This window comes from Ovis canadensis, chromosome 16, assembly GCF_042477335.2.
Source record: "Ovis canadensis isolate MfBH-ARS-UI-01 breed Bighorn chromosome 16, ARS-UI_OviCan_v2, whole genome shotgun sequence".
NCBI classification, from domain to species: domain Eukaryota; kingdom Metazoa; phylum Chordata; class Mammalia; order Artiodactyla; family Bovidae; genus Ovis; species Ovis canadensis.
Window position 1 is genome coordinate 42318857 of NC_091260.1, and position 25874 is coordinate 42344730.

At 35.8% G+C, this 25874-nt stretch overlaps 1 protein-coding gene across 1 annotated transcript in view; it reads left to right on the forward strand.

Moving 5' to 3' along the window:
• Window positions 1-25874, forward strand: part of HCN1 (hyperpolarization activated cyclic nucleotide gated potassium channel 1) — a 448090-nt gene that overhangs the window by 219425 nt on the left and 202791 nt on the right. Inside the window, exon 3 of the mRNA XM_069556396.1 lies at window positions 22458-22619. Coding sequence (XP_069412497.1) covers window positions 22458-22619 — 162 coding nt within the window. The remainder of the gene's footprint in view (window positions 1-22457; window positions 22620-25874) is intronic.

Here is a 25874-nt window from a genome sequence, read left to right on the forward strand (position 1 = left end):
AAAATAAAAGCCAGTTGCAGAGTCAGAGAAATTCATCATAGTGATAAGAAAATCATTTAAGGCAGTGAAAATACTAGTTTTTGATTTTTATAATTGTGATGGTCAAGGTATTTATTCTCTTTGGCTACCAGAAATTGCCAAAACAATATTGAGAAAAAAGCACAAAGCTGGAGGTGTTATGCTCACTGATAAGACAAAGCTACAGGAATCAAAACAGCATGGTGTTGGCACAAGAAACAGACACCTAGATGAGTAGAAAAGAATAGAGAGCTCAGAATTAAATCCATGCCCTCATGGTCAATTAATCTATACCAAAGGAGGCAGGAATATACAATAGAGAAAAAATAGCCTCTTCAATATGTAGTGCTGGAAAATCTGGACATCTACATGTAACTGAATGAGATTAGAACATTCTCTAACATCATATACAAAAATAAGCTTAAAATGCATTAAACACTTAAATTTAAGACCTGAAACTATAAAACCCCTAGAAGAGAATATAGGCAGATTAGTCTTTGACATAAGTCTGAGTGATAATTTTTTTAATCTGTCTCTTACTTAAAGCAAAATAAATAAAAGCAAAAATAACCAAAGGGAACCTAATTAAACTTAAAAGCTTTTGCACAGCAAAGGAAACCATCAACAAAATGAAAAGGCAATATAATGAATGGGAGAAAATATTTAAGAATGATATGACTGATAAGGGGTTGATATCCAAGATATATAAACAGCTCATATAACTCAATATACGGAAAACAAACAACATATTAAGACATGGACAGCAGAATTGAATAGACAGTTTTCCCAGAGAAGACATACAGTGGTCAACAGGCACATGAAAAGATGCTCAACGCTATTAGTCATCATCAGAGAGCAGCATTGTTTATAATAGCCAGAGCATGGAAAAAAACTATGTCCATCATTAGATGCATGGAAAAAATTGTGGTGTGCGTGTGTATATACACACATATATATGATGGAATATTACTCAATCATAGAATGAAATTATGACATTTGCAACAGAATGGATGGGCCTAGACAGCATTGTGCTTAGTGAAATGTCAGCTAGAGAAAGACAAATAATCCGTTGTTACTTATATGTAGAATCTAAAAAGATACCCAGGTGAACGTATAAAACAAAAAAGGAACAGACTCATCAATATAGAGAGCAGATACACTTCAACAAAAACATTTTAAAAATAAAACAGAGAAGATGTGTCCTATAAGAGGGGCTTTTGCAGGGGCTGAAGGAAAGATATTAACTAGGGAAATGAATTTTCATTAAAGGGCAACGATAATAATAAAATCTATTAATGAGGCTAGAATAAGTAGTACTATAGAGTAGATTTCTTGAAAACCAAGGGAATAGAAAGTTCCAGAAAGACAAAAATCAAAAGTGTAAAAAGCAATAGAGATGCTAAAGGAAATTATGGACTGCAAAGCATAAATTGGTTATAACAGAGGTTATTGATGTAGACTGCATCAGAAAAAGGTGATGGGCCCAAAAACTAGACTACAGGATAAGGCAGTGAGTAAAAAATTCAGTTCAGTTTAGTTGCTCAGTACTGTCCCACTCTGTGATCCCATGGACTGTAGCACATCAGGCTTCCCTGTCTATTACCAACTCCTGGAGCTTGCTCAAACTCATGTCCATAGAGTCAGTGATGCCATCCAACCAAATAAGGAACTATAAATAGCCAATATGAGCAGAGTTTTTCATAGGTTTGTGAGAGGAAAAGAAAGAATGATATCCAGATGAAAATTTGAGTGAAGTTCTTTCCAATTTTATTTTTGTTGTTACTTCTCTTTAATTTTATTTTTTGAAGGATGATTGAAACATAAATAGGTTTATAACCTAAACTGCAGAAATTCTTCTAATTAAGGGGAAAATAAAGAAGAGGATATCACATGTGATTAAATTTCCTTTGTTTCCCCCTACCCTATCCCCCAGCGCCCACACCCCCTTGCCAAATGGTGCTTGGCTTGGGGCTTGGGTAGCATAAAATTTGAAGTCTTGACACATACCAACTGACTTTAATGACATTGTAACATGTGTACTATCATGTAAGAATTGAATCGCCAGTGTATGTCTGACACAGGATGCAGCATGCTTGGGGCTGGTGCATGGGGATGACCCAGAGAGATGTTATGGGGAGGGAGGTGGGAGGGGGGTTCATGTCTGGGAACGCATGTAAGAATTAAAGATTTTAAAATTAAAAAAATAAAAAACTAAAAAAAAAAAAAAAGAAAAAAAGAAAGAAAAGAAAAGACAAGCCAAGGTGTGAGGTAGATCATAAGGAAGATAGTTTAAGACTGAAAACTTCATGTGGTGTCATCTGTCCATGAAATTCTCCAGGGAGAAAAATAGCCATTCCTTTCTCCAGGGGACCTTCCCAACCCAAGAACTGAAGCTGGGTCTGGTGCATTGCAGGTGGAATTGTTACTGTCTGAACCACTAGGGAAGCCCTCAAGAAGAATTAAATGGTGAAAAAGCCAGCTAAGGGACAGAGACGCTATTTAGAAAACAGTTACTCCCACCCAATCAAGAATTATATAGGTTCAGAATATAAATAAAGCAGAAGGAATGGGGAAAGAGAATAAATCCACTGGTTGCTGACTAACTGAATGATCATGAGTCTCTAAGCATCTTTTCCAATCTTTTTGAAACAGTGAACTCCCTGAGTGTGTGAAGCTGGTGTCTGGTCCTGCCGGACTTGGAAGTGTCTGGGTCTTAGTTCCTCTTAGGTGCTAAGTCCTCTTCTCTCTGAATTTTTGACATTGAGTCTACTTTCAAATTTATCTAACACTTATCTATTCTTTCTCCAATTTCTCTGTTACTCCAGCAATGACAGTTTTACTCTGTGTTAATTTCTGATCTTGCAAGTCTTGTGGACTTCGCTAGTCCAGACATTGGACCTGAACTTGTTTCCTAGGCTCTGTGGTTTCCTAGGACACAAGTCTATTTGACCATAAAATTAAAATATTTTTATATATACTTGAAAACACACATATTCCACACTAATAAATACCATTCAGTTAAAGCTAGGTTTACTACATACAGTAGTGATTTCACTATGAATTCTCATTGATACTATGATAGTTAAATCTTTCAAGATGTATGATTTCTTTTTCATATATTTAACTTGCTTATTTAAATTTACTAAATGAATGTGACTTTTCTGATTTGCAGGTTAACAGCAAAACTAATACCTCCACACCCTACTCAGCTTGGGTTGCTAAAATAAAACGCCATAGACTGAGTGGCTTAAACAAAACATATATTTCTCATACTTCTAGAGGCTAGGAAGTCCAAGATCAAAATGCAGGCAGATTTGAAGTCTAGTGAAGGTCCTCTTCCTTGTTTCCAGATGTTAGCCTTCTTGCTATATCCTTGTATGTCACAGAGAGAAAGCAAGCTCTCTGGTCTTATGATATAAGAACACCCATATGTTCATAAGGACTCTACCCTCATAGTAATTAACTCCCAAAGGTTCCATCTCCAAATACTATCACATTAGGGGCTAGTGCTTCAAAGTAAATTTTGGGAGGACACAGTTCATTCCAAAACATTTCCTTTGAAAGCACGGTTATGTATAAATCTGGTTGATGGGTAACTGAGGAAGAGCTTTGATGTACTGACTGCATCCATGGGAATCTTGACGATGCTTTTGTCTTACTTCAGGGTAAAAATGCTCCTGTATCAGCTGCTGCTCCTCTCAGCTAAAGCATGCTTTCTAGATATTGTCATTTAATTTTAATTCTAGGATTTGTCTCATTGAAACTGGGCTCTTGAATATATAACTATACCCTTTAGAAATGCTGATTTTTTTTTTCTTTTTCGGATTATTATTTTTTTAATTGGAGGATAATCGCTTTACAATGTTGTGTCATTTTCTGCCATAAAACAGCATGAAATCAGCCATAAGTATACAGATGTCCCCTCCCTCTTGACCCTTCCCACTACCCCCTGCACCATCCCACTCCTCTAGGTTGTCACAGAGCACCAGGCTGAGCTACCGGTGTCCTACAGCAGCTCACCACTAGCTGTCTACTTTACTAATGTATGTGTTTCCCTGCGATTCTCCCTCAGTTTGCTCCACTCTCTTGGTGGCTCAGAGGTTAAAGCGTCTGCCGGCAATGCGGGACACCCGGGTTCGATCCCTGGGTCAGGAAGATCCCCTGGAGAAGGAAATGGCAACCCACTCCAGTACTCTTGCCTGGAGAATCCCATGGAGGGAGGAGCCTGGTAGGCTATAGTCCATGGGGTCACAAAGAGTCAGACATGACTGAGCGACTTCATTTCACTCCTTCTTCCACTGTGTCCACATGACTGCTCTCTACATCTGCATCTCTGTTAGGAAATTCTGATTGTTTGTGAAGAACATTAGGAAAAGGGGTTACAGAAATGGAAAAACAGAGGTAGATATATTAAGACTTTTCACCCTTGTTTGTCTTAAATGCAAGTGGATGTTTTTCTTTCTGATAAACTACTGAGCATAAAACAAAGATATTCTCTAAACTCTCATACTACATAAATATACCAAATGAATCAAATAATGTGGAGTCCAGAATCAATGCTGATTTTAGCAGAAAACACGACAGTGATTTGTGAGTTTGAATGCTGGGTGAAAGCCCAGATAATAATGATAGTAACCTTTTGGACTCTTCCATTTAGAATTTGTCAGAAATACTGAATTCTATTGAATTTAACTCATGCCAACTCAATAGAAATACATCCAAATCTGCAATTTTTTAGAGTGAATTTTGGCTCAGTCTAGTTGACTGTTACAGGATTAGCCCATTAGCTCAAATTCATAATGGTTCTGGAATGCCTTAAAACACAGTGGAATTGATGTTGTTGGATCCAATATCACAGGTGAACAATAATTTTGGTTAATCCAAAACAGTCTCAAAAACTCAAAATAGTCTGTACCATCCTAAAGAGAATACTGACAATCCTGCAGTATTTTAAACATTCTTCTAACATATCATGTATTCAGAATATAAAAACAAAGTTCTTCTGTTTAATAGCAATTTTATTATTATAGAACATATGAAAATGACCAGAAGGTAATTAAAACTGTTTTCACACACTTATGTGGAATCAAAATTTAGTTAATCACTAGTTTATTTTATCCCCTTTTTATACAGATCACTATTGCATTATTGATACTCAAACAACAAAAAATCATAGATTTGACTTAGTTTCTACAAAATTAATAGGAAAATAAAGCACTAAACCATTCAGGTATGACCTAAATCAAACCCCTTAGGATTACACAGTGAAAGTGACAAATAGATTCAAGGAATATAGATCTTATAGAGTACCTGAAGAACTATGGATAGAGGTTCATGAAACTGTACAGTAGGCAGTAATCAAGACCATCTCCAAGAAAAAGAAATGCAAAAAGGCAAAATGGTTGCCTGAGGAGGCCTTACAAATATCTGAGAAAAGAAGCTAAATGCAAAGGAGAAAAGGAAAGATATACCCATTTGAATACAGATTTTCAAAGAATAGCAAGGAAAGATAAGAAAGCCTTTCTCAGTGCTCAGTGCAAAGAAATAGAGGACAACAATAGAATGAGAAAGACTAGAGATCTCTTTAAGAAAATTAGAGATACCAAGGGAACATTTCATGCAAAGATGGGCACAATAAAGGACAGAAATGGTATAAGCCTAACAGACACAGAATATATTAAGAAGAGGTAGCGAGAATATACAGAACTATACAAAAAAAAAAAAAACCCTCCGTGAGTCAGATAACCACGATGGTGTAATCACTCACCTAAAGCCAGACATCTTGGAATGTGAAGTCAAGTGGGCCTTAGAAAACATCACTATGAACAAAGCTAGTGGAGGTGATGGAATTCCAGTTGAACTATTCCAAATCCTAAAAGATGATGCTGTGAAAGTGCTGCACTCAATATGCCAGCACATTTGGAAAATTCAGCAGAGGCTACAAGACTGGAAAAGGTCAATTTTAATTACAATCCAAAGAAAAGCAATGTTAAATAATGTTCAAACTACCGCACAATTGCACTCATCTAACAAGCTAGCCATGTAATGCTCAAAATTCTCCAAGCCAGGCTTTAACAGTATGTGAACTGTGAACTTCCAGATGTTCAAGCTGAATTTAGAAAAAGCAGAGGAACCAGAGATCAAATTGCCAAAATCTGTTGGATAATCAAAAAAGAGCATTCCAGAAAAATACCTACTTCTGCTTTATTGACTAAGCCAAAGTCTTTGACTGTGTGGATCACAACAAACTGTGGAAAATTCTTCAACAGATGGGAATATCAGACCACCTGACCTGCCTCCTGAGAAATCTGTGTGCAGGTCAAGAAGCAACTGTTAGACCTGGACATGGAACAGACTGGTTCCAAATCGGGAAAGGAATATGTCAAGGCTGTATATTGTCATCCTGCTTCTTTAACTTATATGCAGAGTACATTGTGAGAAATGCTGGACTGGATGACGCTCAAGCTGGAATCAAGATTGCTGGGAGAAATATCAATAACCTCAGATATGAAGATGACACCACTCATGGCAGAAAGCGAAGAACTAAAGAGACTCTTGATGAAATGAAAGAGGAGAGTGAAAAAGTTGGCTTAAAGCTCAACATTCAGAAAACTAAGATCATGGCATCTGGTCCCATCAGTTCATGGCAGATACATAGGGAAACAATGGAAACAGTGAGAGACTTTATTTTTGGGGGCTCCAAAATCACTGCAGTTATTGCAGCAATGAAATTAAAAGACGCTTGCTCCTTGGAAGAAAAGCTATGACCAACCTAGACAGCATATTAAAAAGCAGAGACATTACTTTGCCAACAATGGTCCGTCTAGTCCAAGCTATGGTTTTTCCAGTAGTCATGTATAGATATGAGAGTTGGACTATAAAGAAAGATGAGCACTGAAGAATTGATGCTTTTAAACTGTGGTGTTAGAGGAGACTCTTGAGAGTCCCTTGGACAGCAAGAAGTTCCAACCAGTCCATCCTAAAGGAAATCAGTCCTGAATATTCATTGGAAGGACTGATGGTGAAGCTGACTCTCCAATACTTTGGCCACCTGATGTGAAGAACTGAATCACCGGAAAAGACCCTGATGCTGAGAAAGACTGAAGGTGGGAGGAGAAGGGGACGACAGAGGATGAGATGATTGGATGGCATCACCAACTCAATGGACATGAGTTTGAGTAAAGTCCGGGAGTTGATGATGCACAGAGTCCATGGGGTTGCAAGCAGTCGGACATAACTGAGCGACTGAACTGAACTGAAACATCAGATTGAAATCATTCAGATGTTTTAAAATGATGCAAATCGTTTTTGAGTGACACCTGTATTGTAGTTTTTGTGTGCTATTTTTTTTATATACGCCTAAAACTGAATTAATGTTAACATGTGGTAAATTTCACTCATCTATTCTGTCATTCAACAATAGTGTGCCAAAGAGTTTGAGATACTAAGACATTTGAGATACTATAATCCTCCCCATCAAATTTACCTTTTAATAGAGACAGGGGTATGTTTAAATATGATAATTAGAAGTAAATGATGTGGAGGCTGTGAGAAAGGGATACATGAATCTTGAAAAGTAAGCTGTGACCAGATCATCCGTTCAGTTCAGTTCAGTTGCTCAGTCGTGTCTGACTCTTTGCGACCCCATGAATCGCAGCACACCAGGCCTCCCTGTCCATCACCAATTCCAGGAGTTCACTCAGACTCGCGTCCATCGAGTCAGTGATGCCATCCAGCCATCTCATCCTCTGTCGTCCCCGTCCCCTCTTGCCCCCAATCCCTCCCAGCATCAGAGTCTTTTCCAAGAGTCAACTCTTCTCATGAGGTGGCCAAAGTACTAGAGTTTCAGCTTTAGAAGCATTCCTTCCAAAGAAATCCCAGGGCTGATCTCCTTTAGAATGGACTGGTTGGATCTCCTTGCAGTCCAAGGGACTCTCAAGAGTCTTCTCCAACACCACAGTTCAAAAGCATCAATTCTTTGGCACTCAGCTTTCTTCACAGACCAACTCTCACACCCATACATGACCATTGGAAAAACCAATGCCTTGACTAGATGGACCTTTGTTGGCAAAGTAATGACCAGATCATAAAGGACTGTATATGCTACACTTAGGATTTTAGCCTTTAAGTCCAATTTATTGCAGGATTGTTGAAGATTTCTAACCAGCAAAGTGATGTCATTATATTTTTGTTTCAGAAAAAATTCTAGTTGCAAGGTATAGGAGTGCAAATCTAGAGAGATGGAAATAATTTAAGAAGATTTTAAATAACCCCTGTGAAAGATGAAGATTGTTTAAATTAAGGAATTTGCAATTTAAGAACTTCTACAAGGGGAGACTTAAAGAACATAGTAACCAGTTGAATGTGGATGATGAGGAAACAGTAAATCCGGCATAACTCTGATGAAAAGCTACTTTGAAGCTTTATATGTATTAGTTCCTACAGAGAATTCAGCTGGGATGTGGATGGTAGGAGATATCATTTTGGACATCTTCAGAGTAACTGGGTGGTGAGTTTTAAAATTAAGAGTGTTGTCTTCAGTAGATGTCAAGGAATGGATTCCCCTGATTATAACCAATAGATGAAGTTAAGGACATGGAAGCATGCCTCAGAGAAAATGTGTGGAGTGGAAACTTATAGTAATGTCAATTATGGTTCAGCATGTAAAGAATCTGCCTGCAACGCAGGAGATACAGGAGACATGAGTTCGATCCCTGGGTCCGGAAGATCCTCTGGAGGAGGAAATTGCAACCCACTCTAGTATTCTTGCCTGGAAAATTCCATGGACAGAGGAGCCTGGTGGGTTACAGTCCAAAGGGTCACAAAGAGTTGGACATGACTGAGCCACTAAACACACAAACACACAGTGAGAGAACAAATGTGTAGCTTAAGGACACTGAATACAATTGATCAGATAAATGGAGTAAACAAGGAGTAGTAAGGAACATTGCGTTATCAAAATCAGAGAAAACAGAGTGTCAAGAAGGAATATGAATATGAAGTGAAGTTAAGCAAGTGAGATTTGGAAGTTTTTTAATGGATTGTGACAACGATCTGTGCCAATTTTACCTTGAATGTTTTCAGTTGCCAGACAGGTGACGTGAGTGTGCCTGCTTTCACTCAATAATGTCTGACGTTTTGTGGTCCTATGGACTGTGGCCTGCCAGGCTCCTCTGTCCATGAGGATTTCCCAGGCAAAAATACTGGAATGTGTTGCCATTTCCTCTGCCAGGGGATCTTCCTGGCTGACGGATCCAACCTGCATTTCTTGCATCTCCTATGTTGACAGGTGAATTCTTTACTCTGTGCCATCTACAAAGTGTTTAAAAGTTGAATATCAGAATAAAAAGTGAAGAATGTGTTAACATGTTTTTATTATATTTGAGAAGTAGATATTATAAAAGAGACTATAGGTTCAATGTATAATTTTTAAAATACTTGTAGGAGACATTTAAACATTCTTAAATGTTGATGAGGATAAATGTAGATAAGAATCTGTGAAGGAAGAGAGGGGATAATTAATGAAGCACATTTACTGAGCATATGGTAAAATAAGAAGGAAAAAAAAAGAGAGAAAGAGACATACCATACTATAAAACAAGAAGTAGAAAGGATGTCACATGTTTTTAAATGACAATATTTCTCAGTAAAATTGGAAGTTAAATATTTTCTTGTGATGAGAAGAACAGGCAAGATATGGTAGACTTCAGGAGACTTGGTTAAGTTTGAGAATCAGACATGTGTGGTCTAGAACATGCCAATCTCACTAAACAGCCTTGACAACCTTGTTGATGTGAAAACCATGAGTTAGCCATACATTTGGGGACTTCTCTCTATCATATATAGAAGTTCATATACAAGAGTGATCTTGTGGACAGTCAGTTAATTTTGAAACAGTGTATTACCATGAGAAAAGAGTGGAGGAGAAGAGAATTGGCTATTTTGATAAGATATCAATATTATTGAAACAATAGATTTTTGTGTCAGACTGGATAAAGATGGAAGTGATGATGAGCAGGTAGAGAATGAAAGAAAATAGAACTTTTCCAAAACTGCTTATCTCAAGCAATTGAAAGAAAGTTCAGTGAGAGTAACTCAGTGAGGGGAAAAAACTAGATAGAAAAATGTCATTAGAGAAGCAAATTTTGGTAATTAAAGCTTGAGTGCAGGACAAGCTACAATGATGAAAATGTCTCTATGGACATTGATTGTGTAACCAGGCTGTGACAAAGGTTGACAGATATTCTGGAATTACTGGGTACAAAGTTAAAAATGAATTTGTTCATCAATTTATTTCATTAAAAGTATATGATGATGATTCTCTTCAAATAAAAATCTCCATTGTGTCATAAAGACACAGAAAAAAATTGGGAAAATATATGATAATCGTAAAGTTCCCATGTAGTAAAATGAGGCACTTATTTCTAACTGGTAACCCCTTTCTTTTCCCTTCCCTCTGTCCCTCCTTCCTTCCATCCTTTCTACTTTTCCTTCCTTCCTCCCTACCATCCATCCTTCTTTTCCTTCCTTTTTTCCTCTCTTATTAACTTTATTCTACTTTGTAAACATGTATTAAGCTTTTGCCTTGTGAATACAGTCCTTGACCTCTAGGGGCTCACAACCTAGTGAGGACACAAATATATAAACACATAATTATAGTCAAGTATTAAATAACTGGATGAGTTGTGGACTAGATCCTGTGGGAGGAAACTCTTAATTCTTTCCCTGAGGAGATCAGACAAGTCTTTCTTAAGCAAGTGATGTTTGAGCCAAGTTTTGAAGTATGAATAAGTTCATCAGTCAGAAAAGGGATAGAATGAAAGAAACTATACCAGGAAAGAATATTATGTCAAGGGATGCAATCATGTTGTGCAAAGGGTGCATGCATACTAAGTCACTTCAGTCGTGTCCAACTACTTGTGACCATATGGACTGTAGCCCTCCAGGCTCTTCTGTCCAAGGGATTCTCCAAGCAAGAATACTGGAGTGGGTTGCCGTGTCCTCCTCTAGGGGATCTTCCTGACACAGGGATAGAACCTGTGTCCCTTACGTCTACTGCCTTGATAGGTAGGTTCTGTACCACTAGTGCCAGTACTACTACAGCATTTTTGTCTGCCCAAAGCATAGGATACTTTCAGAGGAAGGATGAGAGATGACAGTCAAATGGTAGACAGAGGGCAGATCATAAGGAACCTTTAGAGTTTGAACATCATGAAGCTTCTCTGGATTTCTTGCAAAAGTTCAAGCAGGGAACTTCTATGATCAAGTTCAAACAATAAAATGATAAGTCTAGATGCCAAGTAGACTATATTTTCAAAGACCATGCAGCTAGAGTTGGAGATATGAGGTAAGTAATATTGAAATAACAATGAGAAACACAAATTCAATCAATTACAATAAGACCTATCATGATTTGGTGAGTGGAAGAGGGACTTGACAAAGTGATTCTAAGTATATTTTTAAATATAAGTGTGTGAAATACGAATTATTTACAAGGATACTTATTGACAGATGGCAACTTAGGCTGAAAAATATGCTACAAAGATAAACTAGTTAGTACTTTTTTGGCATTTGATTAGATTTACAGATCATTAGAACAAATAAATCCAGAAAGAATATGCAATTGTGATTTGGTTTATGTAAGTTCTTTTATCTGGAGTAGGAAATGGCAACCCACTCCAGTATTCTTGCCTGGGAAATCACATGGATAGAGGAGCCTGTTGGCTGCAGATCAAGGGGTCACAAAAGAGTCATATACAATTTAGTGACTAAAACAAGTTATTTTATATTAGAGATTCACAGAACAGCACATTATAAAATAAAGAATTCTGATTCCAGAAGATAGATAAGACACATAGCTGGGCCTTCTGTCTGTCTTAAACTCCAACACAATTGAAGAATCAAAATGAAAAAAAGAAATGCATGTATAACACAGAAGGGAACAAGAGCTACAGACTCTTATTGAGAAGAGAAAATACTCAAAAATTTTAAAAGATTGAAAACCAAAGGGAGCAGAATGAGAGATGGCACAAGGAGAGAAAATTGCATTCTGAAGTGTGCTGCAAAAGAGTCTGCAAAGGACATGAGTACAAGTCTGTACTGTGAAAGCTTTGAGACATTTATAGTTGGAATTAGCATAATGCAGAATGTAATTGAGCAGTAGGGCTATCACAAGAAGGATGCTTCATTTAAGGTCTAACCCATCTCTTACAATGTGCACAACGCCTCCCCCCCCCCCCCCCACACACACACATGTAAAGAATTGGGGAAGTTTTCATTTATCCCCATAAAAAATTGATCATCTTTTCACTCAAGAGATTAAACCTATAATTGGAAAAAGATACAGTTTCACTAGACTAGGAGGAATGGAGTCAAGTCTTCAAATAAAGTGAAGGAAGTGCTTTTCAATCTAGAATTCTATACCCAGACAAGCTATTCTCAACAGAGTAAGAGAGAAAGATAGATTCACCCATGTGCTTACTGCTCTTACCACTGCTGCTGCTACTGCTAAGTTGCTTCAGTCATGTCCGACTCTGTGCGACCCCATAGATGCCATAGATGGCAGCCCACCAGCCTCCCCCGTCCCTGGGATTCTCCAGGCAAGAACACTGAAGTGGGTTGCCATTTCCTTCTCCAGTGCATGAAAGTGAAAAGTGAAAGTGAAGTCACTCAGTTGTGCCCGACTCTTAGTGACCCCATGGACTGCAGCCTACCAGGCTCCTCCGTTCATGAGATTTTCTAGGCAAGAGTACTGGAGTGGGTTGCCATTGCCTTCTCCAGCCCTTACCACACTCCAACCCCAAATAAAAGTGTGTGCTCACTTGCTCAGTCATGGCTGACTCTTTGTAACTCCATAGACTGTTGCCCACCAGACTCTTCAGTCCATGGAATTTTCCAAGCAAGAATACTGGAGTGGATTGCCATTTCCTTCTCCAAATAAAGGTATAAACTGAGATTAAGTATGAATACTGGAAGATGCATTAAAGGAAACAATAATTATGATAGAACTTCAACAGGTCTAGAAAAAATAAGTCCTTCTTAAAACAGGTGGGAGGAGTCCAGGGAATTGGGGGAACGAAACAGGTGTGTGTGAGTGTGTGGTGGAGGTGATCGATGAGCACTAGAGAATTCTGAGCTTAGCATTGTTTTCTGCATAGGGCCATTATTTGATAGGTGGTTTTTGGGTGATAAGAAAAATCAAATTTATACAAAAATAGCTTATTGCTTTTAATGTTATTTTCACATATATTGGGCTTTCCTGGTGGCTCAGTGGTAAAGGATTGGCCTGCAGTGCAGGAAACAGGGGAGACATGGGATTGATCCCTGATCTGGGAAAATCCCCTGAAGGAGGGCATGGCAACCCACTCCAGTATTCTTGCCTGGAATATTCCATGGACAGAGGAGCCTGGTGGGCTACAATCTGTGGGATCACAAAGAGTCAGACATGACTGAAGTGACTGAGCATGCCACATATATCAATTTATGTGATTCTTACAATAAAACTGATACTTAAATATTTTCAATACTTCATGTGGTGTACCAAATATCATGATGTACTATCCTGTGAGTTGATGAAGCATTATAATGCATATTTAGTTCTGAAAGGTATCCAACTAGTTAATATGAAATCATGCTATTTTCCAATAGATCAAATCTTACTCAAAGGTTTTTGGAGTTGCTAACAACTTTGCCAGCTCTTGTTTATTTTTAAAGTTTTAGTTTCTTAGAATTGCCTGGCGGTCCAGTGGTTAGGACTCAACACTTCCACTGCAGGGGTGACTAAATTCGATTCCTGGTCAGGGAACTAAGATCCCACAAGCCACGTAGCATGACCAAAAAATAATGATAAAGTTTTAGTTTCTTTTTAGAAAGTTTCAATAATAATATATCTTTCTTATTTATTGTGTCTGTGCTTAGTTGCTCAGTGGTGTCCAACATTTTGCAACCCCATGGACTCTAGCCTGCCAGGCTTCTCTGTCCATGGAGTTTCTCAAACAAAAAATGTGGAGTGGGTTGCTATTTCCTTTTCCAGAGGATATTCCTGACCCAGGAGTCAAATCCACGTCTCCTGCAGCTCCTGCATTGGAGGATTCTTTACCACTGGGAAGAAGAGCCACAAGGGAAGCACCTTCTCACTTATTAGGTTTCATCAAATGTCACAAGGTGTGGTTTACTCACTAAGATTCATAGTTCTATTTTATTGGCTTCATGCCACAAATCATGTATTTAGTGATTTCTTTCCAAGGCATTTGCCAAGACAGTGAACCAGCACCGCTTTCTTCTCCAGATCATCACTGACACAAATCCACTCAAATAAATGAGTAATTTGAACTTAGCTGGCTCATCTAATTAGCTAGATGACATACCAATGCATGATGTAACTGACGGCCACTATTAAAAAATTATGAAGAAGCATTATTTTCATCTTAACAGTTTTTTTTCTTCTTTCCCAGAAGCTAGCTTGCCTTTATCTTGCTTCCCTTGTTGACTTCTGACAAATGGGGGTATGTGCTGGTTGCACATGAACTCTCTAGACTATGATTGATGAATAGAGGCTGCAGATGTTGAGAAGCACATTAATTTATCTAAATATGATGGCTTCTACCTTGTCTTATTTTACCATATATTTGTTACCATTACTTTTATTATACTTTATTTGTTTAATCAACAAAATATTTACATAAAATAGTATTTTAGCCTGGCTTCTCTTTGATGTGACATGTGTGTACGTGTGTATGTGTGTGTGTGTGTGTGTGAGTGATGTTGACTTTCTCATGTGTTTCACTTTTTTAAAAATTGTACTTTTTACTTTGTAAAGTAAAACTTTGTGGAATTTTGCATGTACTATTTCAAACTCTTTTACCCCATTTTTTTAGTGGAAAAGTCAAGGCAAATTTTTAGAAATTGATTAATGCAGAACTTCAGTCTTATGAAGTTATGCATTTGCCCAATAGACAAATTCTTTAAGTCCTTTACTTGACAAAACTTTTGGCTAGTAAGTATAATTTGATTTCATATTAACTTTGTTATTTAATAAAATAATTGCTCAAAGATTTGAAAAGCATATATTATATACCAAGCAACTTAACATTCCATGCATATATACATGACAAATTTTAAAGATTTTTTTATCACACTATGAGCACTACAATTTTCAATATTTTAAGCCAAAAAAGTTGTTTGAGATGCCAAACATTCATCATCACTTGTGAATTTAACAAATTTCATGATTGTGAGGCCAAAAATATTGAAGTAGATTCTTTCTCACAGAATGTATAGAAGATGGAAGCTATAACAATATATAATATTGTTTAGGAGTATACTTAAAATATGTTAGCAAGAGTCCACTGAAATATATTATGCATTTTATACATGTCAGGTGGACAGTTTAATAGAATTTATTTAACTGGGGATTAGTACAAAATTCTTTCTGGATGATAAATGAGTAGAATGAAAAATATGTCACATTCTTCATAATTCTTAAGCAATTCAGTAGCTGTTTATTGACTATGTAATATTTATAGAATAACTACCTATGGGAAAACAGCTTACAGAGTATATAAAATGAGTTGAAACATCCCTTGCTTCATTTGCTTTTATTGTTCAGTTACCAGAGATTGTACACTGACATGGTCGCCTCTCTGTTTTAAGTGTGTTCATTATTTAGATTAATTTTAACACACAAATTACTGATTTGAAACCTTCAAAATAAAGCATTTGTTCTTACCAGTATTAGGTACATTTATCTATTTCTTTCTATGATATATTTTTACCGTTCAAAAAGCATAAATTCATGCAATGGATTTTGTATGCTGAGGAAATGAGCTACATGGTAATAAAAACTAGAATACTTTGAACTATCTGTAGCTTAAAATGCAGAGATAACTACATTTGTACTTATTGAAGCATGGAAGATATTACAAATTTGGTAAGACAGACATAAAAGACAGAGAGCAAACAAAAGATTGATGAGAAATCATAAAAATATATATGGGACTGTTTCTAGCATTATGTTAGTTTTTAAATGAAATATTCCCTAAACCTCTCCCAAAAACACAATGTTAGGGAAATATCACTTAAATTAATTCACAAGAGCTATGCAGAATTGATAGAATATTCCAATTAGTCTGACATTTTTCACCTTCATTCTCTACACATAAAAAGACAGATACACACACTTACATAGCCACGTAATGATTTTCTTGATTTTTGTTATACTTGTATACTAGACAATAAAAAGATTATTAAAATTTTATTAAAAATAACTATAAGTCTTTAATTTTATGGGAAAAAGTTTGGAAGAATATTAAACATATTTCACTAAATCAATATCTTAGTGGTAACTTCATGAAAATAAGTCCTGACTTAATGAAATAAGGGTGTATTAAGCAGAATGTAGCCTTCACACAACCATCATTAAAATAAGGTTTAAAGATCCATCATACAATATGTGTTTGTTTTTATTCTCTTCATTTATGTATTTTAGTAGTTGCACAATTTGTCTATATTATCTACATTTACAGTCATTTGAAATTTGTAAAAGAGGAATAATGATCTTAAATTGTTTAATTTTAATTAATTTCTTTTTTTTCTGTAGTACTAATCCATTCAACTCTCTTCTTAATAGGGTCATTTTCAATATTCATTCGTAATTTTATTTTCCCAATGTGTAAGTTACTTCTTATTAAAGCAAATTATGCAAATGGGGATTATGCTTGGTCTTTCATTTCTCTAGGGCCCTGTCCAATAATTAGATGTTCTGTTACACTATGCAGTCCTCATATAAGTTAAAAAGAGGTACCATTTTTTCCTAAGGAGTTTTAAAATGTGAAGATTTGGGTATATTCAATTAACAAAATGTAACCTATCATAAGCATTTTTGTTTCTGACCTATTTCCATTTGTAGGATTATATTGAGTTTCAGTTCCAAGGAAAATGAGTGATCTTAGAAGAAAGGCTTCATCTCAGTTAGGTGCTCATTAACATTGACCCAATTATGCAAATTCATTGTTAGATAAGTAACCTCTGTGGGAGAAAAAAAAATTTTGCTGAGCAAAACTCTGTACCACTAGACATGTGCTTCCATTTTCAAAGTTTGTACTTTCATAGTTTACACTGTAACTGTTTCTTATCATTGTTTCCTACCAAAAATCTTCAAAGAATTCATATTATTATATTACTTTTCCCATGTTTTCTTCATAATTCATAATCTCTACTTTTTCTCAGGCTAGCAAGGCTAACAAAGAACAATTTATGCATGAAGAAATACTTTTTCTAAATTTTGAGGTATAAGGAATTAATATCCTGTGTAAAAATATGTATGATAGAAAATGGCTGATATACTTTACAGTATCATAGAAATGAAACAAATTCCTACAATCTAGTCAAGATAGACTCCGATAGTGATAGTCAAGTTTATCTTAGTCAAGATAAAACATAGTTAGGAAACATGACAACTTTTTAATAACAGCAATGGCTAAAATTTATTTCTTTCATTATATATAATGAGAAATATATATATATTAATTTATATATATTTGTTAAAGAACTATATGGATATGATCAAAATAAGACATGCAGAGTCAGCTGTGTATTTTTAGTGATAATGACTGATGACTAATACAGCCTATTCCATAACTATACTTTTGTAAATATGTAGTTGTTCTGACTATATAAGCACTATTTATTTCACTGTGGAGCCATGTGGTAAGAGATAACCTTCTCTATAGCTGCAATGATAGGATATCTGTACAGCTTCAAAAAGAATGCTCAAATACATGCACATACTTTTTTAAAGTTTCAATTCCACATGTAGGGAAATGGAGTTAGCTTTAAATATCTCTATGTTCCCCTAATATGTAGGGAGGAGGGAGAGGGAAGAAGCACAGTGTAGCTATGACAAATATGTCCTTCAGGAAATCAGATTTTGCACCAGGTGGTAATTCGCATGTGTAACTATGGAAAGAAAACCAGTTTACCCACTAGAGCAGGCCAAATCTCTTTCTGTCTCAAAGTTTCACTGAAAAGACTTTTTTGAGAAGATCAACCAAGAAGGCTATAAAGGGAAAAAAAAAAAAAAAGTAGGAAAGTACCTGGGAAGTGAAGATTCATTTTCAATTTAAAACATTTTCGAGGAGATGATAATTTTATTATTTCTAAATATGTGGAGTATAATCAGTGTAGAAGTTAGCAATTCTGAAGAAAGCATAATCTAGTAATTATAGTAATTTGATATTCCTGAGACATCCAAGAGGATTTGCAGTTGGCTGTTATTACAGATGTATTTGCTTTTAAATTTTAATTTTTACATTAATTCATTTTTTTTCAGTGTTTTACAAAAATGTCAACTCATAGATTAAGAGCTCTGAACTAATTATTTAGGTTCCTGAAGAAGAAAAGAAGATCAGATTAATATCAAAAGACACATCTTTTGATACTAGGAAAAAGTCAGTAAGAAAAGCTGTGGATATATGTTTATTGGAAAGCATGAGGGATCAGAGGTGAGGGAACTGAAGCATAAGAACGTGTCTCCTTTGGAATGGTAACATTTAAGCAGAAATTCAGCAGCATGGTCATGGTCTTTGGGAACCTGAGAAAAGAGGAAAAAATATAGGATATTTTAGTTGTAAGAGGGAAAAACATAGGTACTAAGAATAAAGAAGTGCATAACCATAGCTGAAGTCTTCAAATAGGGTTACTATCCTATAAAAAATATTAAACAGAATCTACAGTTTCCTACCCAGTAATTTTCATTGGCTTAGGTATAGAAAGTGACTGTTTTGATTATTCAAAAATTGACATTTTGCAAAAAAAAGACAGTGGAAAAGTACAGCCTTTAATAAATGGAGATGTGTGGAGAGTAGAGATTGAGAGGTTGTTAAGATGCTAGAAATGAGGGGAAGGTACAGGTGGAATAGCCAAATAGAGTGGGCACTGAAGACAAGGAATTTTTTTTTTCTATGCCTACACAAATAACTATCTGAAAGTAGCAAAGGAGACCTGAGAAAATGAGGGCATTGTCATCAAAATCTAAGGCTTATGGAGTATGAAAGAACTGAATCAACTCTATTTGAGAAAGTTACCAGAGGAGCTGAGTCTTTAAGGAGATGATGAGGTGCAGTCATACATCTCAGGAAAAGTAGAGAAGGAGAGGAAGAATTCTATAATGAGGCTGAAGGAACGAGAGAATTCGTGGACAGTGTAGGAGTTTGGAAGTAACAGTGGAAAGAAGAAAGCACCACCACCACCCCCCCCCAGAAAAAAAAACAACAACAAACACTCGAGCATGACGATCTGATAATAGGTATGCGAAACTGAGGAATAGGTAACTGCATTTTGACTATGGACACAGACTGATAAAGATGAGAGGCCAATTGGTTGACTTTTCTGAAGGTTATGAGCTGGCCATTCAAATAAGATCCTGGTTAGAGTAGGAACTGATAAAATTACTCAAATGACTATAGTCATTATCAGTGTTCAAAAATACCTCTGTGAAGCATATTCTTCTCTCATATACCAGATGAAACCTGCACTTTGCCTAAAGCATGGTAGGGTAATCTGGATAAATTTCAAGTTAAGAATTACAAAAGGTACAAAAGGATTCTTAAAATTCTTATTTTACTATTGATTAGGACTACCACATATTAATTCTGGATATATGTTAGGTATGAAATGAACTGAGCAGCTAATTATTTGTCTTTTTATATTCTATGTCAACATGACATAGAGATTCTCCAAATTTAAAAGACATGACAGGTTATGCAAGTACAAATATATAAAGATAAACCAAAGAACCTGACCTTATTTTAATACCTTAATAATAAGAATGTTCTGTCAAGAGAGCCTCTTCTGGCCCATTTGATTTTCTTAAAGTTACAATACTAAGAATCTGAAAGCATATTTGAAACTGTCAATTGATAACTTAGATCTGTGAAACCAAAAAGAACAGATCAATATATTCCATGAGAAGTCTTGAATTACTCTTGATGATTTTTTGGTTAAGTAAATCATAATAAAGTAAATCAAATACTTAAGGGTAGGTTAAGACTCACTGATTTCATAGATGGTTATTAGATTGAGAGGACCCTGAATTCAACTTATCAAGTATGAATGTGGAAGCACTGTAGAATTACTCTGCTAATTTATGGATATATTCATATAGCACAGTCTAGGATTTGACCTTTTTAAGAGCAGGGTGGATTATGCATTGCTCCTGGGGAAAATATTACAAAAAATTATACTTCTGGTGGACAATTATGCAAATATTAGGGCAGCATTTGGTATTCTGAATCAACTTATCTTAATCAAATATTCTTCCAGCTATTCTCTCTAGAGTTATTACACTCCAACTGGACAGAATTCTAAAACTATAATATTATAAAAAAGAATTCAGTGAGTATTTGTAACCAGCTCATTCCTCACCTTGAAGTCACATGAACAATGTAACTTTCTGATCTGGGCAAATGTAAAGCACAGTAGACTTCCACTGACTTATTTTGTAGTTTAGTTAGGTCCAAATAAAACTAAAGTACTACTTTCAAATGTATTTTGATCATTTTTTATTTTGCTGACTCATAAGTACCACTTAAAACATATTGCTAGTGGGTCAGAATGGTCTGTCTTTCTGTTACCCACAACCCTGGAAATCAAATCAATTTCAAATTCAGATTACTTGGATGGTAGCAAATAATGAATTTTTAAAAAATTTCCTGTCTTAAAAGACAAAAACAAAAACTTTACACTCTCAAAGTCACAGAAGGTTACTTTTGCTGTTATTATTAACTCTCTGCAAAATTCTCATTCATTCATTTAACAATTCACTGAGTATCATCTATAGTGTTGTTTTTGTGTTTTCTGGCTTTCATGCAGTGGCACTAAGAATAGATTTAGATAGGAATTTATCACTTTTAGAATGTCTACCTCATAGATGGAAAAAAAACTGAAAATATTAATCATTAATGTTAGCCACTTGATCAAGAAGTTGAGTAAAGTTTGCACTGAGACTTACCCTACAAGCTGTGCTGTGCTTAGTCACTCAGTTGTGTCCGACTCTTTGTGACTCCATGGACTGTAGCCCACCAGACTCCTCTGTCCATAGGGATTCTCCAGGAAGAACACGCGAGTGGGTTGCCATGCCTTTCTCCAGGGGATCTTCCCAATCCAGGGATCAAACCCAGGTCTCTTGCATGGCAGGCAGATTCGTTACTGCCTGAGTCACCAGGGAAGACCTTAGACAATAAGAAGTTGTGGCTTTGTTTAAAGTAGACCAGGTGCTTCCTTCTTTGGTTAGTGTGACTGTCTGCAGATATATGTGCTCCATAAGGAAGCAGTCTTCTCATTCCAAATCTTCTGTGAGCAAGGTTTTAACAGGGCCATTAATAATCTACCATGATTCAGCTATCCCACTTCTGGGTATTTATCCAAAGGACATGAAAAACACTAATCTTAAAAGATATATGCACCCTATGTTCAAGCAATATTATTTATAATAACTGAGATGTGGAAACAACCTAAGTGGCCATCCATGGATGAATGGATAAAAAAGATGTGGTATACAAATATGGTGAAATACTGCTCAACTATCAAAAAGTTGAATTCTTACCATCTGCAACAACATGGATGGACCATCAGGATATTATGCCAAGTGAAATAAGTCAGATGAAGCAAGATTAATGCCATATTATTTCACTCCTATGAGGAACATAAATAAATAACCAAAAAATAAATAACAAAATAAATGAACAAACAAAGCAGACACATAGATACAGAGAAGAGTAGGGGTAACCAGAAAGGAAGTAGCAGGGGATGGGCAAAATAGGTAAAGGTGATAAACTTTATGGTGATGGATGGAAACCAAAGTTTGGGGATAGGCATGCTGTAATCTATACAGAAGTAGATGTATAATGTCATATATATGAAACATATGTTACTAACCAGTGTTATCTCAATAAAAAATAAATTATTAAATAAATAAATAACTATCAGCAACTGTTCACATGTGAAGTTTATGCTTGCTGAGGTGTATTAATTATAAGAGCTCAACAGACAATCAAATTGGGCCCAGCCAACTACACGCAGTCCTGTATACATCAAAAGTCATACTGCATACTTTATGGTGGTTTTTTTAATCAGGTGGATAAATCAGGATGGAGCTACATGGACTTGACTATCTGCAATTAGCCTCTGATATTAACTGGTGTCAAAATAGCCAAATTTCTGTGTTTCTTCCCATGTTAGGTTTTCAGATCTCTCCAAAAACTGAGATCAGTTTAGAACACACAATGTTAAAGGTCAAAAAGGGAGACGTTTATGAAATTAGTTCAGTGAGCACTATATAATAGAGTTAGTATATAAATCTAGCGCAGATAGTCTACTGACGTTGGCAGTATTCTTAACTTAAAAAAATTGATGATAAGAGTTGATTTTACTTTGGCCAACAGATTTTCCACATGACATACGACCTTGCCAGCGCTGTGGTGAGAATTTTCAACCTCATCGGCATGATGCTGCTCCTGTGCCACTGGGACGGCTGTCTTCAGTTCCTGGTGCCACTGCTGCAGGACTTCCCACCAGATTGCTGGGTGTCTCTAAACGAGATGGTTGTAAGTAATTCAGATTACTTTACACTGTGTTTTCTACATCTTGCCAAAAAAGTTCTAAATATTTATGTTAGAATGATCTAATTATCCTCCTTAACTGGTAAGATAAAATTTTGCTTCTGTGGATATAAAATCAGATGTTATGTTCCTGTATCTACAACTAAACTTTACTTATAGGAAATGGTCTGCATGGCAGGGGTGGGTGGGTGGTGGTGTATATGTTATAGCTATGTTATAGATCTATTTTTAGATCTTACTCTGTGTATATTGAGACATTTTATTCAAAGGTACACATCCAAACACACACGCACACACACACCTAAATCATAGTACCATGTTCTTTTAAAAATGCCTATTACTTAGAATAACTTCTCCTCCTTTTAAATATGATTTTAATGTTTATTGTGATCAAGACATGCAATTTTAAGTGTGGTTAAACATGAAGACATGTTACATGAGTATGAATGCAAATGAGATATGTATGACATGCAATGCTATTTCAGATAGTACTTCCATCTAGTGAAAATACCATGAAAAGATATCCCTTTAACTTTGCCATAGAAAGATGTCAATATGAAATAAAAATCTGTGAAATAGAAGTTTGATTTCCAAAGTTAAGTGTACTTAATTTTATTTTAACTTAAAGAGCATACATTTTGATATAAATACATAATTCTGCACTCACAAAGAACTGAAACAATGGTGAATATTTTTAGCATATATATTCACAAATATTTGTTTTCTCAAGTTCTCATATTTTCTTTTTATATTATATTACATTTAATAAAGTATTAACTGTGCATTAGAATTGCCTTCTCTTGTGTTTCACATTTTATAAGAGGCAAATTTTATAAGACTTTCACAAAATTTTAACTTTGGCATAAATCAGATACCCTCCTCTTTCCCAGACTGTTTTGTTATTAACCATAGTTTATTATTGTGGAAATGACTCTGGCACATATACATTTTTATGTCCTAATAACTGAAGTTCAGGCTTCGTGTTTGAAGACTAGAGGGTTTATAGCATGTGTTAAGAAGAATGCCTTTTCTTCTGTCTTCTGTGTCTTACTCCAATGTGTTTTCCTCCCTGCTTTTTTCCCTCCCTTCCTTGCTCCATTCTTTGCTCTTTTCACGCTGTTCTTTGAGACTTAGTGTTCACCTGGATCTGACCTTCATTTCATTTGTATCTGCTTAAAGGTCTCTGCCTTACAGAAGCCTTCCCTCACCACCCTAATATATTATTCAGTTGGTTTATATTTTATCTTTAAAGAATTTAACAGCAGACACACACACACATGGGCCTGCACAATCACACATACATTTGTCACTTACTATTTTTCTGTTTTCCCCCACTGGAACATAAATGCTAATGCCATTAGGTCAACGAATTTGTCTGCATTTTGCTATATACTTTATTCTGGTGCCTTGAACAGTGTCAGACACAGTAATTTGTTGTAACCTAATTACTTATCATCAAAAATTTGAGAAATATTCTAGATATAACTTCTGATATCTAAAAAATAAATCAAGGAGTTTGATCAACTCACTTGTTTTCTCATTGATTATAGATATCACTTTTCTTATCGCTGAAAAAGCAAAACATAAAGTTAATTCAAAGATAGTAGGGGGTGAGGAAAAAAATAAAAGCTCATATAAACTCATTACTGACTGAATGAATAGTTATAAAAAGCACTAAATAACACTGCTGCCAAAATATTTAAGTTTGCAAATAATTTTTATTTTAAATTCTCTCTAGGTATCTTCCAAAAGTAGAAATGGTCATTATAAAAAGAGTAAAGGGATTATTTTTAGGTATCCATAAATGGAATATAATTGTATAATTATAATGTTAGGAAATATACTACTTAATATGTGTAGTGGTAAGCACATTTAATGAAGAAAAATTGTAATGTCTTACTCGTTTTTCTTTAAATACCACTGGATGTACTCATTTGGGTCTGTGTGTGTATTTAATCTATCAAAGTCAACTTGTTACATTATGATGTTGAACAAAATACTTTTCCTGGGACATCCCTGGTGGCCCTTTGGCTAAGACACTGAGCTTTTAATGTCAGAGGCCTGGGTTCTATCCCTTGTCATGGAACTAGATCCCACATGCTGCAACTAAACCTGATGCAGCCAAATAAATAAATTATTAAAAATTTAAAAATCCTCTCCTTCATTTGCAATTTGCCTCTTCTAATTCTTTTTTCCTTTTTGGCTACGATTTTGTGACAAAACTGGCTCCTGTTTTCTTTCATATTATTTATTTCATATGTATTTTCTATGTTTAACTCTAATGTAGAGCATAGAATATAATTGTCTTATGTTCAACTATAAAGACCAGAAATTTTTTCTATATTGTGAATAGAAATGATATAAAGAGATAACAATCATAAAAAATAATTCTTAGTCAATAGGGAATCTCAACAGTGTCATTTGACCTTGGAAATATGAAAGATGATGCTATGTAAGTGCTACACTCAGTATGCCAACAAATCTGGAAAACTCAACAGTGGCCTCAAGACTGGGAAAGGTCAGTTTTCATTCCAGGTCCAAAGAAAGGCAAAGTCAAAGAATGTTCACACTGCTGCATAACTGCACTCACTTTACATGCTAGCAAAGTAATGTGTGAAATTCTCCAAGTTAGGCTTCAACAGTATGTGAACCAAGATCTTCCAAATGTTCAAGCTGGATTTAAAAAAAGCAGAGGAACCAGAGATCAAATTGCCATTATCTGTTGGATCATCGAAAAAGCAAGAAAATTCCAGAAAAATACCTACTTCTGCGTCCTTGACTACTCCAAATCCTTTAACTGTGGATCACAACAAACTGTGGAAAATTCTTACAGAGATGGGAATACCAGACCACCTGACCTGCCTCCTAAGAAATCTGTATGCAGGTCAAGAAGCAACAGTTAGCACTGGACATGGAACAACAGACTGGTTCCAAATTGGGAAAAGAGTACGTCAAGGCTGTATATTGTTATATACAAGACCCAATACTTTGACCACCTGATGCAAAAAGCCGACTCATTAGATAAGCCCCTGATGCTGAGAAAGATTGAAGGCAGGAGGAGAAGGGGACAACAGAGGATGAGATGGTTTGATGGCATCACTGACTTAATGGAGATGAGTTAGAGCAAGCTCTGGGAGATGGTTAAGGACAGGGAAGCCTGTTGTGCTGCAGTCTGTGGGCTCGCGAAGAGTCGGACATGACTAAGAGGCTGAAGAACAACGTTAAAGTTCTCGAAAAATT